This window comes from Crocodylus porosus, unplaced genomic scaffold (assembly GCF_001723895.1).
Source record: "Crocodylus porosus isolate Cpor-Errol unplaced genomic scaffold, CroPor_comp1, whole genome shotgun sequence".
NCBI lineage: Eukaryota > Metazoa > Chordata > Crocodylia > Crocodylidae > Crocodylus > Crocodylus porosus.
Window position 1 is genome coordinate 6,738,624 of NW_017728926.1, and position 16,353 is coordinate 6,754,976.

Here is a 16,353-nt window from a genome sequence, read left to right on the forward strand (position 1 = left end):
CTTATAGGGGAATGTCAGGGTTTATTTGGAGAAGTTCTATCAAGAACATTTTCTGCTAGTTATCAAGGGGAAAAAAAATCTCGAGATATACCGGAGCTTGCATGAGTAAGACCCACCAGCTGTGGCACTGACATTTATGAACAAACTGGCCAAAGCTTCTTGGCCAGAAGCGCATCATATTCACTCAGAGAAGTTCTGTGGGCTAGTAGTTGCCAAACTTCACTGACTTGGGGGAACCATCACACTTCGTTCTTCCTGTCTAGATTAGTTTTTAAATTTTTTAAGTCCTCATGGTGACAAAACCTCAGAGCAGCTCATGGGACCACCGGACAAGAGCACTAAGTCAGGACCATTAACTCTTATACAGCACAGAGGAACAAAGGAATTTACCCCTGGAGTGATTTTTTCAGGCTGACTGCAGACTCAGTCAGACATCACCATGTTGGTTAATCTCTGTTCACATTTCAAAGGTTATTGCTGCAGACAAGAGGATTGTAAATTAACTTTTATATTTAAATGAAAGCTGAGATCCTGGATGTGTCATGCAAACCACCTAAATAGAGTATGCCAGCCTGATTTTTGACAAGTTTTTGCATCTCCATGTGCTGTGATTTTGTGACAGAGATGCTTTGAGATTGCAACACGGTTGTTATTATTATATTACCTTATTCTCCAAACTCTGTCAGTTCTGGACCTACAAAACGGTAGCAAGGCATGCTAAAAGCTGGCATAGAAGACATCAGTCTTATTTATGTCACGGCCAAAAGGATTAAAGCTGTGGTACCAATTCAACCCTTAAACTGCTACAAATCGGTAGCAACTCTCTTGAAGTTGGTGGGGTTGCAGTATTATAAAAACCAACACAAAGTGAGATCACACTACAGCTCTGTAACTCCCAACTCTCCTGAAAAACATATTTAGCAATCTAAATGAATTGTATCCTTTAATCATTGCCTCCTGCAAATACAGTTTCTTACATCAGCAACACAAGAGCACACGCATTAAACCAAAAAGAGCGCCAATAAATCCCTGCAGTATTAAGGACTGGAGGCTGGAGTGTACAGAACTTGTATCGCAACCAACACAAGCAGCTGCCATTAGACCCTAAAGCCCCCAAAACTCTCAAATCAAACTGTAATACATATGATGCTGATGCCATCATCCACATGTTTGTAATGATATTGTTTTCAATGCACTTACACTAGTATTAGGAAGAATGACAACTAGGCCCTTATATTTGCATCTCTACTGACAACTGTGAGTGAGAATAGTAAGAATTATTTTGATGCACTTCTGCTACACAAGGGTTTCACAGGGAAAAATAGGATATGAATAGTGACTCCTCTGTAGTCACTATTTTGGTCTGTTTAACCAGGCAAATCTCAAATCTTATGCTCTTTTCTGAATTTAAGCACCTTTCCTGCCAACCTAATGTGAAGAAATGATGACTGCCAAGAGGCAGAAATCTGATAGTAACATTTGGTTATCCCCTGAACTTCCAAATGTTATGGAAAACTTTCCCTATCCATCTTCAAGAAGAAATCACTGATGCAAGAAAAATTGCACACAGTGTCTTTCCTTTGGCTGGTACAGATCTTACACATCTGTGGCATTACACTGGGTTTCCATTAGTATAAATTAAGTTCCAAAGGAAAACTGCTGCATCTCTTCTCCACCCCACCCTCCCCTTAAGTGCAACTGCTCATCAGGCCTGATTCTTCTCCAGTTGGGAGTAACTTCTACGAAAGTCAACAAGAATTTACACAGTGGTAAGACTGATGTAACTAAAAGGAGAATCATTCATTTTTTCCAGTTTAGAAAGCAAGAAAATTTTACATGAAGATTTTTCATTGAGCTCTCGACTGGGTTTTGGAAACCAGTGACAAAATCTAATGTTCCATTCCACTCATGGGTATTCAAAATTGTAAGGGGATCCCCCCAGTCCTTATTAACTAAAGGGATGCTGCATCCTTTATCTCATTTTAAAAAGCTGCCATAAGACTCTGAAACATTAATAATCTCCCAAACAAAGCCAGCAGCTGCTCTGCTAGCCTGTGACACCGATGGTTTTGTTGAAAGCTTTTTTTTTTTTTTGGTTCAGTGTGTTCTGCATATGAAACAGGACATGCCCCCACCCTCCACCCCCATCCTCTCCTAATCCAACAGGGACTTCACTTCCTCCCCCTCAAACAAGCAGCTCATTCAGCAAAAGGGAAATCCCAAGATGCACTAGGGCAGAGAGGCTACAGAAGGAGCTTGAAAAAAAAATGCAAAAAGAAAGTTGAGTGTGTGTCCAAATGAGCAGGAAGATCAGCAACTGAGCTTGTAATTGCAACCTTGCTTCTACAAACTAGTAATTTAGGACGGAGATCTGCAATGTCGATCTTTCAAAAAGTTTTCCGAGGAGGCCTGTTCTCTTCCTACAGCAATAGCCCACAAAAGAGATAATCCGGCAGCAATCATCTGCTGCCAAAACAGAATCAGACAGCCAGTGTGGATCGTCCTCTATATGATTATTGAGCTAAATTCCGCAGGGTAAGTCTAGGGTAGCTCCACTGTTACGCTGGAAGTATGACATCACCACCAGCAGAATCCAACCTCCTCCAGCTACATGAAAACCTGGGAAAGGCAGTTGCTATTTTATTTTATTTTTTGCAACCCTCCCTTTCTTATTTTTAAATTTACATGAAAACAGGATCTGCCCTGCTCCATATTTTATCTCCACAGAACCTAATGCTGGCTTTGTGACATCACAATTGTCTCCACAGCAACTAATTGTGATGTCACAGAGAATTTAGATTTCAGATGGGGGAATAAGCTCCCAGAGAAGAGAGGGAGCTAGAGAGAGAGCTTCTAAGCAACAAAGGAACTGTTTTCATGCAAATGTACAAGAGAAGAAGGGTTAGCAGGTCTGGTATGATGAGGATCAGCTGCTCCTTATGGACAGCATGAAGGCATAATATAAATCTTAAAACAATTGCATGAATTCTGTCCTTAGTCGTCAGTAGAAGTCCCCTGAAATTCAATGTTACTGCAACATAAAACTGCATCAATAATTGCCTTCACGAGTGAATAAAGGCCTTACCCTGCTCACAGGCAGACAAGGTCAGCTACAACCAATACCCCTTAAACTGCTCATATTGCTCATTTTTAGAAACTTAATTTTTTTTTTTTTAATAGATAAGTGATTTAATTTTCAAACAAAATCCTACTCTCAAACTGGAGTAATTCCAGTGAAGCCAAGTGGAGTTATTCCATATTTCTAACAGCAATCTAAAAGTAATTTAACTCTTAAATTACAAACCAATGCAGAAAAAAATGGCCCAATGTAGAAAAATGGCCAAATGTTACTTCACCCAACTCCTTTGATTTATAGGGGGTAAAATTCTTTTTTAATCTGTATTCCAGATTTACACCAGCCTAACGGACAGAATTCTATCCAGTGTTAGTTTCCCTGAATTAAAGCAAAGCACTGGACCTGATTCTGTCATGTATAGGAGGGCTGATTCAATGCAGACTGAAGCTTTCTCCATGGACCTGAACCTTAGCAGTTTTATATCTGCAAAACTCCAGTGATGTCAACAGTTATTCTTGCTATATACTAAGCTGCAAGTACACACTGAATGAAGACCCTCAGGGTTTGGTTCAGTGGAAATTGGGCCATGTAAAAGTACCAATCTTTATACAGAGTAAGGCCTGAAAGGCAAAAAACAACCCACGACCCCTCCCCCCCCCAATCTTTTTCAAATTTGTAACTTCATACATTGATAAACATTGCCGGTATGATTCGGAGTCCAGCTCTCTCCTACTGTCCGATTCAACGTGCGCTGTATCATCATGGGAAAGATTTTAAACATTTTTATCTGAGTAACAGACAATTAAATGCATAAAATTAAATAGAAGCATGAAAATGTGTACTAAAACAAATGCCAGAACTAACTTATTTCTAAAAATGAATTCAACTCTTTCCTTTCTTAGCTGCAGGCCATTTACTGCCACTCCTATATTCCACCCAAACAAAAGACGAAAGGGATGACTCAGAGCAACTTGAATTTCAAGCTAAAGCTACAAAGCACCAAACTCTTGATCTTTAATATTAAACAGGTGTGCAGATGCCATTCATTCAAGCCTCATCTGGGCTTGCTTCTTTTTAACTTGCAAAAGTCCCAAACTACTTAAAGACACAAGGGCAAATTCGGTGATGACGTAAATGGTGATGTAAATTACATGTCAGGTGTAAGTGAACATAACTTCATGTTACCAAAACCAAGCAAAAATCTTGAGTCAGACTCTTAAAATCATGATTAGCTTAAAAATTCTGCTTCAAAATTGTATTTTTTATATTTGCCTATGGGTCTTTGAGCCTTTACTTGGGCTGCATTTTCACACCTTATGTATGCATGGGGGCTTGAAATTTACCCCAGAAGAGATGCAGTCAGGATTTTAACATACCTGTGAAACTCTAAGACCTGAAGACTTGAAAAAGAAAAAAAAAAAAAGGAACAACCTAGATGAGTGGCATGCCCTTTATCCTTGGCAAACTACCAAATGCAAACTTTGTGCAAATTGCATAATTTTACCAGTTGCACCCATGCAAAACACTGTCTATTGCTGAATCTGGCCCAGAGTTCTCCAAGGAAAATATGTCCCCTTACATGCTTAGTTTTAATTTATTTTTTTTCACTGGTTTTGCAACAAACTGAAATCGCCAAGGGAGAAAGTAGACAAAAAGCCAAGCACAGCCAACAGCTGATATAGGAGTACAAGGGATTACTGTATGGTATGTTTCCTATTAGTGAGGGAGAACAATGGAATATCAATAATGGACCCGAGGCTGCAGTGCCTACTCCAGGAGTTTCCAGCTTTTTTAGACTTGAGACACCTCTCTGAAAAAGCCAGCTCTTTACTTTCACTCTTTTTTGACTATAGAAAAATAGACCAATTCTTCTATTGCAAAGAATGCAAAAAGACCTAGTAGGTCAGAATGTTTTTAACACTATGGATTTCTATGTGAAAATTCTGGTTTTATCTTGTGAATTACATATGCACGCTCAAGCAGCGATAATAACATTACATGGCACTCCACAGCACCCATGAAAGGATCTCAATACATGCTGGTTAAGAATCAGTGGTATACTCCCTGCACTGGACTTTTTCCTTAGGCCTGATTTGCACCTTGGCCAATGCATGTATTTCCCTGGAATTACTATAATTCATGTCAGTCTGAATGAAAGGACAACCTATACTATTTGGCTTCATTCATGGAGAGTGCCACTGGTGTATGGTGTCAGGAAGCACATCCTGAGTGTTGGACTTTTTTTTAAATTATAGTCTACATCATACCACTATATTTGAACATAATTTTGTCGACAAAGAATACAAGACGCTTCTCATATACATTAAAGGGACAAACTATGGCCTAAGTAACATCAGTATAAGCCTGGAGTAACTCCCACATACCCAGAGATTGAAATCAGAGCAGAGTACAGACAAATTGCTCCGCTTTTCTAGCCCACTGATTAAAGTTTTGATTTTAGGGATTTTTTTATTTTATTTCAGGTATAAACTAGATGCAGCCATGTTACATAGCTTACTTAATTATGAAAAGCAGAATAATCTTGGGTTTTATTTTTTTAAAAATACCTCTCAAATAAAGACACAAGAACAGTGTAACACAACTGTAACGTCCAGAGTTGTCTCTTTTTTGTAAAGAGGAATCAATGGTTTGCAATGTATGCTGCAGCAATCACTGTTTCTAGTGAGCAGAAGCATCACTCTAGAATCTATACATTTTAATGTTCAACAAAACTAATTTAGTTAACTAGAAGTAAGTTGCAAAAGCAACTGCAAGTTTTATATATGGAATTCAAGCAGCCAAGCATTCCCAAGATGTAGAGTAAGTGAATTTTAATAAACGGCTAGAGAAAACAGCTACTAAGGATCCCAATCCTGCAATCTGACCTGTGTGGGCAGATCTCGATGCCTGTGTGGAGTCTAGCTGTAGTTGCTGGGATTCTGCACGGGCTCTGGGGGCCACCTCCACAGATCAGATTGCCAGACTGGGGGCTGAAGGAACTACGCAAGTAAACAGCGCTGAGCTATCCTCAGAGTAGACCAAAAAAAGGTAGTTTTGTTTCTTGAAGTTTGATCAATATAGTTCATTGTTGGAGGTTTTCTTCCCTGGCTGCATTTCAGCGCCAAGGTTTGTAGTGCAATGAAAATGCACAAGAAAGTTCTCTCTAATGGTTGAGAATCAATACAAATACTATTGAGAAATATCTCAAGGCCCTTTCATTAAATGCATATACAGTGTGGGAAGTCTCAGCTATTCTTGTCTTCTAACAGCAGCAGTGAGAGCAACTTCTCAGAAGATCCCAAACTTCTGAAAAAAAATTACTTATCTCCTTATTTTCAGGGCAGCACTGGAGCATGTAACAGCTATACAGATAAGTTGTTAGCCTTTAAAAAAAGCATCCAGTCACATGTCCATCCTCAGACACCCAATTGCAGAATCAGGGCCCACATCAGACATGTTGCAATGAGGTCCTGGGGAGCAGGAAGGTAGAAGGGTGCAAGGAAGGATGCAGGTTACAACAGCTAGAAGACATGGAAGTTTTCCCTCGCAGCCCCAACAGATGTTGTCCAATTAAAAGACTCAAATAAATCATCCTCTGTATTGCAAATCAGAACTCCCCCCCCATGCACACACACACACAGAGCTTTCTAAATACACTTCAGTTTAAACTTGCTTAATTCTCCCAGTGGAGAAATCATCCTGAACTTATGTAATCCTTAGAAAGAAAGATATTATTACAGACTGTGACAACAGCACTGCCACTGAGAGGCTGAGCTGGCACCTCCCTATAGCAGGCAGACAGACAGACAGAGACACACACACTCAGACTGGGAAGAGTAGCCACCACCAGAGCTCAGGAAAGACTCCAGCTCCCAGAGCAACTGCTCTATAATTGAGCTAAAGGGGTCGCTCCCCCGCGCCAGCCAGAAAAGTCTGTTATACTTAACCCAGACTTCCTAACACTTGATATCCTGTCTGCTATTTCAATGCCCTTACTCAACGTCTCAGACAGACATTACACAAACTGGCTGGTGAAAAGGGGTTGAGAAACCAAGAAGCAATCCAAGTCAATGACCTTATTCTTTAAAACCATACCACTGAATGAACAGAGGCTCAAGAACAAAGGCACAGAGGTGCAAGTCTTCCCCATGCACCACAAAAATCCCCCATGGGACAAAATGACAACACAAAACGATATGCTATAAACCTCCTCCTACCTCCCCACAAACCAGCAATTCTGCCTGCACTAAAGGAGCTGGTATCTCATGCTCAAAAGTAGAAGAAACACCAGCAAAATAAAAAAATAGATGGCATTTTCTACAAATCATGTGCAAAGGTAACAGCACATAAATCAATAAACACCAAGGCCAGAGGCTGGGTTATTGATTAGCTCATTTGCTGTTTACTCTGAGTCTAGGGAATGATTCTGCATCTCTTACTTATGAATATAATCAGTATGTGCATATACATTTCCATTGACTTTAATAGCACTTCTGGGATGAGTAAAGACTATTCAGTGTGAGTAAAGATTGCAGGATCAGGTCCTAATTTAGCAAGCAAATGTGATGATACAGCTTGTTGGATTCTTTTAATACTACATCCTCAGCTTGGAAAAACCCAATTAAAAGCAATAGCAGCCAACTATAGATGGAGCCAATGATAAGAGCTTCACGCATGGGAATTCCCACTGGCTTCGACAGGAGTTCCCGTTCCCTTCACCGAGCCTGGCAGGACCAGGGCCTGAATTTGTATCAATCTGTGTTTTTGTTATCTCATCCAAGTGAAAGTCAAAGCAACACAATTAGCTTGGTACTAGGGGCCAAAATCCATGAGTTAGCATGTTTCCCCAATAGTAAAAAACACACACTTTCAAAGAATGACAACTGTATTTGAAGCTGTCTGTGTTCAAGTTTTTGGTACTTACATATACACTGGAAACGATGTTTAATCTTTCCCCCATCTTTAGAGATATTTCCTAGGCTGTGCTAAACCTTTATATGACAACAACAAAAACCTACTCATCTACCAACGATCCTAAGGCTCAAACCTATGTGTGGGTAGGTACAGTCCTTGCCATCTGAGGACAAGGGACTGCTCAGAGCAGTCGGCACGATCCCTGAGGTCTGTGCTTTCAGGAACAGACCTTCCATGAATATCTGAACTAAAACCCAATTAAATCCCAAAGCAGACAGACTAAAACAATAACACATCTCCAGTATCCACCCTTTGCTATAACATACCAGGGGAAATTCAGAGCAACTCCATGGACTTCAGTGAAACTACTCTACACTGACACCAGTTTAATCTGGCTCAGAGCTGTCCCTCTGTCTCAAGCACACTCTGTATTATTGCCAGGAAAAAGTTTGATACAACTGCAAAATGTCTGTGGTTTGTGGGCTTCAGTTATTTTGTCTGCTGCTGGCCTGAGTGAGAACTGCAGAAATAGCCCCAAAGCCTGCATTCGAACTAACCTTCTGTGCCATTCCCTTACCTAAATGTTTGATCTGTAATCACAGTCTGAATCTCTACAGGGAGTTTATAAGGTGTCCGGAGAAAGGGTAAGGGGAATCGGTGCAATCATAGTTGCCCATGGTGAATTCAATGCACTTCAACAATAATTTTCCAAGGTACAATAACACAGTATCAACTCAATCCTGTTATTTTCAAATCTCTTTGTAGATGGAAGACCATTGTGCGTACTGCGGCCTGGAGCCACCAAACAGAATGCAAAGGTCTGGCATACAAAGACATTGATATTTACTACCCAGATTCAGAAAGTAATAATAATAATTTTAAAAAAAAGTCAGATTTAATTTAATATAGTTTAGTTTACTATTAACAAACATAATGAGATTCATAGGAAGGTAAACTAAACATCTTAAGCTATTAAATTTTAGATGCTTTCTTTATGTGGAGGGTCAATTTGATTTATGAGCCTTACGCAGCCACTCAGCTAAAATAGATTAGTTCTATTGATTGCTAGTATTCCATAACTAGACTAGACCTGGGAATCAGTGTAAATCACCAGCGTTTATACTTTAACTATTTTCCTTTTCCAAGAGCAGAGAGAGACAAAATTCCAGGGCTAGATCATTTGCTACTTTCCCTGAATATGAGAAAGAAATACTGTCTTAAGGAGTACTGAATGGTGTCTTTCAAGATGCAGTTCTTTGACCTATATAGCCATGCTATTAGCACTGCTGGCTTGGCTAAGTCCCACCATTAAATACTTTTGCCATGTTGGAAATACTACTATATATATGTGTATATTTTGTTATTGTTATGCTAGAATCAAGATGATACTAATCAAACTATCTTTGAACAAACTTCCCATCAGCAGGATTTAAATATGGATTCTCTAACTAGAGTAAGTATGGATTTTTGTTCTGAAGGACTAAGCTACAGCTCAATAGTCTTGCCAGAACTAGACAGTTTAAAATTTCCCACTGTTCTAACAATGGAGCGAGGTGTAGTATGGTGCAAGTGGCTGCCAGCATTTTAACCATGGTGTTGTCTAGACATGCTCTGAGCAGCTTCATAGCAATGCTTGCAGATAGTTACAGAACGCTTTTATTGCATTGATCTAAATACAAGTCACAAGAAACAAAAACATGCCCTCACCGATCAGGGAGCTCATGCTAGAACCCTGCTACCAATAACTGGGGAATGGATCAGCTGTTAGATTGCTGCAACACAGGTAAGATCAAACTGCTCGTGTCTCCAAAATATGCTACAGCTTTGAACAGACTTAAGTCCCAAATCTATGAGCCACAGAAGTGACAGGGCAGTAAGGAAGAGCAGGTGCAGAAGGGAGAAGATAGCTGCAATTTGCTGTAGGGCTGAACCAATTTATGACAACTGAGAACAAAAGTTGACTCAAAATCACCAGATACGTTTTTTTCTCTTTCATGCACATGCATGCACACACACACACGCAATGCTCCACTTCTTACTTCTTAATCTGCAACATCTGTAAATCAGTTTTCACTCCTGGGCGAAAAAATTCTGTTGTCTGCTTAAATGCTGACATCTCCACAAATACACAGGATTCTGCTTTAAGTTTGGCATTGTTTTTCCAACTTAGCTTCTGAGTTCTAACACGATTTCAAACTTACTGGTAAGCTCTTGATCCAAGACACTTGTTTTCTACTATACTTTCCATCTTGGCTATTATTACATTTTTTCTAATAGTCAGGTGATAAAATAAACCATCCCAATGCCACATAATCATAGTAACGTAGCCCTTTGGCAGGCAAAAGTCCCCACTGACTTCTGATTTAGCCCGCTGTATACAGATAGTGGAGAGGTAGCCAGTGCCACTGTGCAGAAGCAGAGGGTCTCTGCTGTATATACCAGTGTCTGTGCTGCTGAGTAATGAAGATGATCCAGAGAAAACTGGGTTCTGTGCCCGCTGCTGCACCGTTCCAGGCGGACAGTGTGCCACGCAGCGACAGGTGTGAAATATGTAAATGGCCATATCCATCTTAGTGTCACTCAGTGCTGCAGTATTTCACTATGAATACTTTCTGTTCTTTCATTTGGCTGCACACTTGACCTGGCTAAACCTTGTTCTGTGAAGAAAGCTACATGTTGTGGCAGTTCTAGGTTGGGAGGAATTGTGAAACAGTGGGAGGCCTTGTGCGCTCATTTGTGTGTCAGAATCCACTGTGCTCCTGCCACCTTACAGCGAGCTACTTCATAAAAATGTTGAGGCCTGAGCCCTGGAAACACTGCAGTGCAGGTGTACGTGCATACACACACAAGAATTCTCCCTTACCCTCTTAGTCTGACTATGCTCAGTTGTGCTAAAACTGTAGGGATCTGAAATAGGAGGAGGAAATGTTGAAGTAAGCTCAGACTGCATGCAGATCAATGACCCACCGAACCGTGTCCTAGGAGAGGGGACAGGACCCCATACTACTAGATACGGCCTACCTACCGACCAAGCCCTACAACCCCCTTGTGAGCGCTTAGCAGCTCAGTCTTTACAAAGGGAGACTGGGAGCCAGAAAGCAGATATTGCCCCACCATGTGAGCATACAAGCAAAGCAACAAAGGAGAAAGAGAGAGGGCGTGTCTACATGTGTTTTTACAGGCGCCTAAACTTAACGCGCATTCAAGCACTAAGGCGCATTAATGTGGTGTGTGGACCAACTTGGGACTAAAGTTAGTTCCAAGTCACTTGACACAGCGCATCTACACATGTGTTAAGGCGCTTTAGCTATTTGTGCCTAAATTTGATACCTGCATTTACAGGTATCAAATTTAGGCACAAATAGCATCAAATCACCATTTTAAAGGCGCATTAAGGGTGCACACATGTAGATGCACACCCTTAATGCGCCTTAAAAACGGCTAATGTGCCTTAAATCGGCATGTGTAGATGCGCCCAGAGAGAAGACAGGCCTTGCCTATCCTGGCAAAGGACAATCATAATGCACCAGCTGTGGGGGCCTACTAAAGCAAGCCATGGGAAATTTGGTGCCATTTTTCCAGTCCAGAAATACTTTAATTATTTATGTTTTAAATCGTAGGAAAGTACCTAGAACTCAAAGGCTGTGCTTTGAGATGCTCTATTCCAGACAGAGTGAATGGGTTGAAAGGGCAAGAAAACTTAACAGAAAAAGAAAGAGGAGAGCGGGGCCTACACATAAAAACAATGCCTGCAGAAGACAACCAAGAACTAACTGGAAAGAAAGAGAAGCAAGGCTGAGAACTGGCAGAGCAGGTGAGAAAAGATGCAGGAGGACTAGATCAAAGATTACAGAGATAAAAAAAGAAATAAAACTAAAAGCAAAAAGAAGTCAGACTAGCCAAGACTTCTTAAGAGTCCCTCCACACCTGCTCCGCTGGTCTGCAGAACGGAGCGCTCCCTCCACTCTGGCTTTAACTGTCCGCTACATGGAACTGGCCCCTACAGCGCAGAGCTAAACTAGAATCACTTTGGGAAGCAGCAACACCACAAACAACACACAACAGCACCAGCAAAAGACCTAAATATTGAGGACTTCCCTGCAATATACCGTGGGGATGCAAATATACCAAAAAAATATATACTTTGTAGCAGTACAGTGAAAGCACCCCCACATGCAACAGAAATCATGCTGACAAATGCAAAATATTGCTGGTACAACTGCATCTACAAGAGAGGCACCTGCAGGTACAGTTGTGGTGGTCAGGGATCACACCCCTTCACACTCCTAAGTGATGCAGCTATGCCAGATAGAGTGTATACCGGGCAACATAAACTACACACAGTCCTAACAACAGAACAGCACAACACCCAGCCCACAAATGTGTAAACAAGAACATATATATGAACAAACAGACGCATAATGAAACTGAGACAAAGTAATAGCAAGAAAATTGAAGACTGACGGTACAAAGAGCATAAATAACACGGGCACGCAAACATACACATGCACTTTTATACGAGAACTCACGCAGCAACGACAAAAGGCCACAGATTTGCACCTTCACCCTACAAGTGCCACCACACACAGCCAACGCAGAAACAATGACAAGCAAAAACACCCAGAACTAGACACAGGGTCATCCTTTCATTTTCTCAATGGGCAATGTAAAATTTACTGCATTAGTTGCCTCTGGCTGCAGTCTAGCAGCCCTAGAGCCAGACTGAATCTCTCCATAATTATCTGCAAATGCTGCTACACCACAAATGACCTTAGCATATGACATCCAGTTGGCTACATCTGATGGAAAAAGGTTGGGAAAAAAAGGAAGCATAAATGAGCAAAGGCAATTCCAAAATTGCGCTTGTACTGACAGGTAAATGGATTGTTGACAAGGCCTCTTAATGATTATACTGTATTTTATATGGGAGCCCTGAAGCCAACTCAAAAGCCTTGAAATTTAGCCCAGTTTTGCACAGGAACTAAAATAAATCATTTCCCCTGTAGCACTTAATCATCAAAAGACCCATGTGACACTTTGGTCTCTTCCCCTCCCCCTCCACTCCCAATAACCCCCAAAACCACCAAATACCCTCCAAGACCCTGAAAATCCCTGATAGTAATTAACCTGTTTTACTAATATTTTCCAAAAGAGCCACCAATTTTGGTTTTTATGCTGCCGCTTTCAGGCACCCAGCTTGAGCCATCTTGAACCTGCCTTGTCAGAGGAGCTGTGCACTTTCAGTTCTTGCTGACTTTGGCACTGAAGGTGCTCAGTACGTTCTGGGAAAATAAAGCCCATTTGGGGAGGGGATCTGAAGATGAATCCCCAAAAAAGTCAAGAGCTTCCCAAATTCAGAAGCCAGTTCTGGAAAATGGCTCTTCCACAGCCCTACTTGCAGGTGCTGGATGCTACTAAAACCAGGAAATAGCATCATAAAAAAAACCCTGTGAGATAAAACAAATGCATAACCCTCGCAATCTTCAAAGGGAACTGAACTGGAAATGCGGTGCAGGGGGATCAACAAATATGGGACCGATTCAGTAATATCAGAATACCCCTTTCAGAGTGTGAAAGAAAAAAAAATGTCTTGCTCTCGTTTCCCAAGGAGGAAGAAATGCTCTGAAAGGGATGCATTATTACAGCAAGCAAATTCCACCCCCTCTTGTCCCCTTCCCTCCCCACACACATGTACAGACATCACCATGCCATCTTAGCACATGATTAACAGAGGACAGGCAAGCCATTAAAAACACATCCACCTCCAACTATGGAGATAATGTGGCTCATTATAGTTTAGCCCTGCCACAATGGCTCTGACACTCTAGCTGTGGGAAAAAGGGGGGGAGACAACTATGGAAATTGGGACTAGAAAGAGGGTGAGTCTATTCATGGTTTAAAAATAAGTCAGAGGCAATAAAATCAAGAAATTGGGCCTCCCTAGGTTGGCTTACTATAGCTAATATCCAGGTATCTAAAAAAAAACCTAGATATTTTTAAAGGGGAAAAAAAGTGTGTGCGTGTTTAAATGAACCTTTAGAAAGTTAATGAGTGTAAATCCATGACCAGCAAAATTGCTGTTGCTTCCTGAGAACGGATAGCTTGCTCCTAGCTCTGTCCATCCTGGCCTCTCCAACTCCAGCAAGGAAAGCTTTCAAAGATCCCTTCAGTTTTACCTGACAGCGTATTGGGCAGAAGGAGTTAAAAGCAAAAGCCAAGACAAGTCGAGGGGGGCTGTTTGTTTGTTAAAAAAAAAAAAAGAGAGAGAGAGAGAGAGAGAGAGAGAGGGAGCAAGAGCAGGGCGTCTTACTCATCCCACAGCCAATTACACCATCGCCAGCCAGACATCCTGGTGTCTGTGAGCTAGTTCTCAGGGCCCTTGTAGCATCGCTGCCCATTGATCAGGACTGGTGCCAGGTGCCAAGGCAGCCTTCCACCCACACACTGGGGATGCTGAGATGTACAGGCTGCTCAGCCTGAAAAAAGCCACCGGGAATGAAAAAAAAGTGCTCTAGCTGTGTGGATGGGCAGACTCAACCCGGATGGCATACCTTGGAGGCTGCTGCAGCTGACCCCAGACAGATCCATTCACTGACTGTCTACATAATCCAATACACAAAAGCCAGGCTGGTGGCAGGAGCCAGGCACCACTGTGCCAGAGTCTTATCCATTCACAGACCAGGCACTACTAGTATGCTCATTTATCATCAGGGTTTTTCTATGCAACCTTCTAAGCAGCTACTTTTAGTCCAAATACACGCAGAGATAATTTAGCCCCCGTTCCCAGAGCTATTCCATTAAGAGAGTTTTATGTATTTGTCCACAAGTCTGTTCCTCTTACTTCATGCGCATCTTCCCTGCCCTGACCCCCCCGCCGCCCCACTTCCAGCCTCTGATGCCCATGTCCTTCCACCACTTTCATTCCCTGTTAAAGTCGGGAGGAGGGGGTAAGAGTCTGCAAGGACCACAGGATCGGCCCCTAAATCACAGACAAAAATTAATCTGCTTTTAAATTAAAGCCTCTAACAAGAAAACCAATTTCAGCTTGCAGCTAAAAAAAAAAGTGCTCTCTTTAAATGCTCCCCCCCCCGGCCTTAACACACAGCTTGATTTTCCAGCGTGACAGACTGCTGCATGGCTTTAACAGCAGCTCCGGTGCCCTAGACCTTTCCATCTCAGTGCAAGTCTGAAATCGCAGTCTGGCTCCTCCTGGCCCCCCTCATCTCTCGGTCTCAAAATAAAACACAGGGGGAAAACCCCCCAAACAACCCCCCCAACACACACACACTTACCCTGGGTGCTTTTCTCTTATATTTGTTGTTGTAGTCAAATTTCTCTTTCATTTCATCCAAGAGCTGGCCCAGTCTAACTTTCTCCTCTTTCCCAGTGTAATCCTGGCTGAGGAGGATATAGGACCTCCAGTTGGCCGAGTCAAAGCCCCAGTGGCAAGTCCTGTTCTCCAGGGACTTGTGAGAGTGGACCACAAATTTGTGCGGCGGGTACATGAGCCTGCAGTCCAAGCACTGGATGCAGGCTGCGCTGGGGTTGCTGTAAAGCTCCGGCACCAGGAGTCCCTTGCACTTCCCGAAGCACTCGTGGTACACCTTGAAGCTCTTGTCCGTGTACTCCAGCTCGATGGTGCTGGAGAACTCCTTCTTGCAGTGCGGCGGGTAGGTGCCCCCGTAGAGCAGGGCATTGCACAGCCGCTCCGCGTCGGTTTTGGTGATGAGCCCGCAGGAGGGGGCAGAGAAGGGCAGGATGCCCATGACTTTGAGGATCTCCAGCTGGTCAGCCGTGCACCTGGAGCAGTAAATGTGCAGCTCGTCACACACCGAGTTGATCTGCTGCAGGGAAAAGTCTCTGAGCACCGAGTTCAGGATCTGGGGCAAGCAAAGCCGCTTCTCTCCCCCCACCACGAAGCAGGAGATGGTTTCCCCTTCCAGGATGGTCTCGCACCTCTCCGTGGACCTGTCCGAGGGCATGAAGAAGGGGCCCGGCATCACCGGGGGAGGCTGGATGGGGGGCAGATGCAGGACGGGCTCCGCCGGGTCCTTGCCATTGTCCTTCTTGTACATCTCCTGGGCCCATCGCGCCGAGAAAGCAGCAGGGCCACCCAGGGAGCTCATAGAGCTCAGATGAAACTGTTCCAAGGTTTTCTGCAGTCCTGGATGAGGCTGGAAGCTGCTTCTACTCACAGTCTCCATTTTTAGTTTCTATTCCCCAAACAAAACAAAACAACACAAAAAAGCCCCGCTGATCTTCCACCCGGGTAGCAATCCACTGAACGGATTCAAGGGGGAAAAAACCCAAAGCAATCCAGCCCCCGCTGGTTCCTCGCCTTCCCCGCCCCGCGCCGGCAACCC

General features: G+C 42.7%; 1 protein-coding gene across 4 annotated transcripts in view; it reads right to left on the reverse strand.

The window, feature by feature from the left end:
• Positions 1-16,347, reverse strand: part of SKI (SKI proto-oncogene) — a 139,804-nt gene extending 123,457 nt beyond the window's left edge. For all 4 annotated transcript variants that reach the window (XM_019541285.1, XM_019541282.1, XM_019541283.1 and 1 more), the window contains exon 1: positions 15,283-16,347. In XM_019541285.1, the coding sequence (XP_019396830.1) occupies positions 15,283-16,194 (912 nt within the window). In that variant the 5' untranslated portion in view covers positions 16,195-16,347. The remainder of the gene's footprint in view (positions 1-15,282) is intronic.
• Positions 16,348-16,353: the final 6 nt, after the last annotated feature.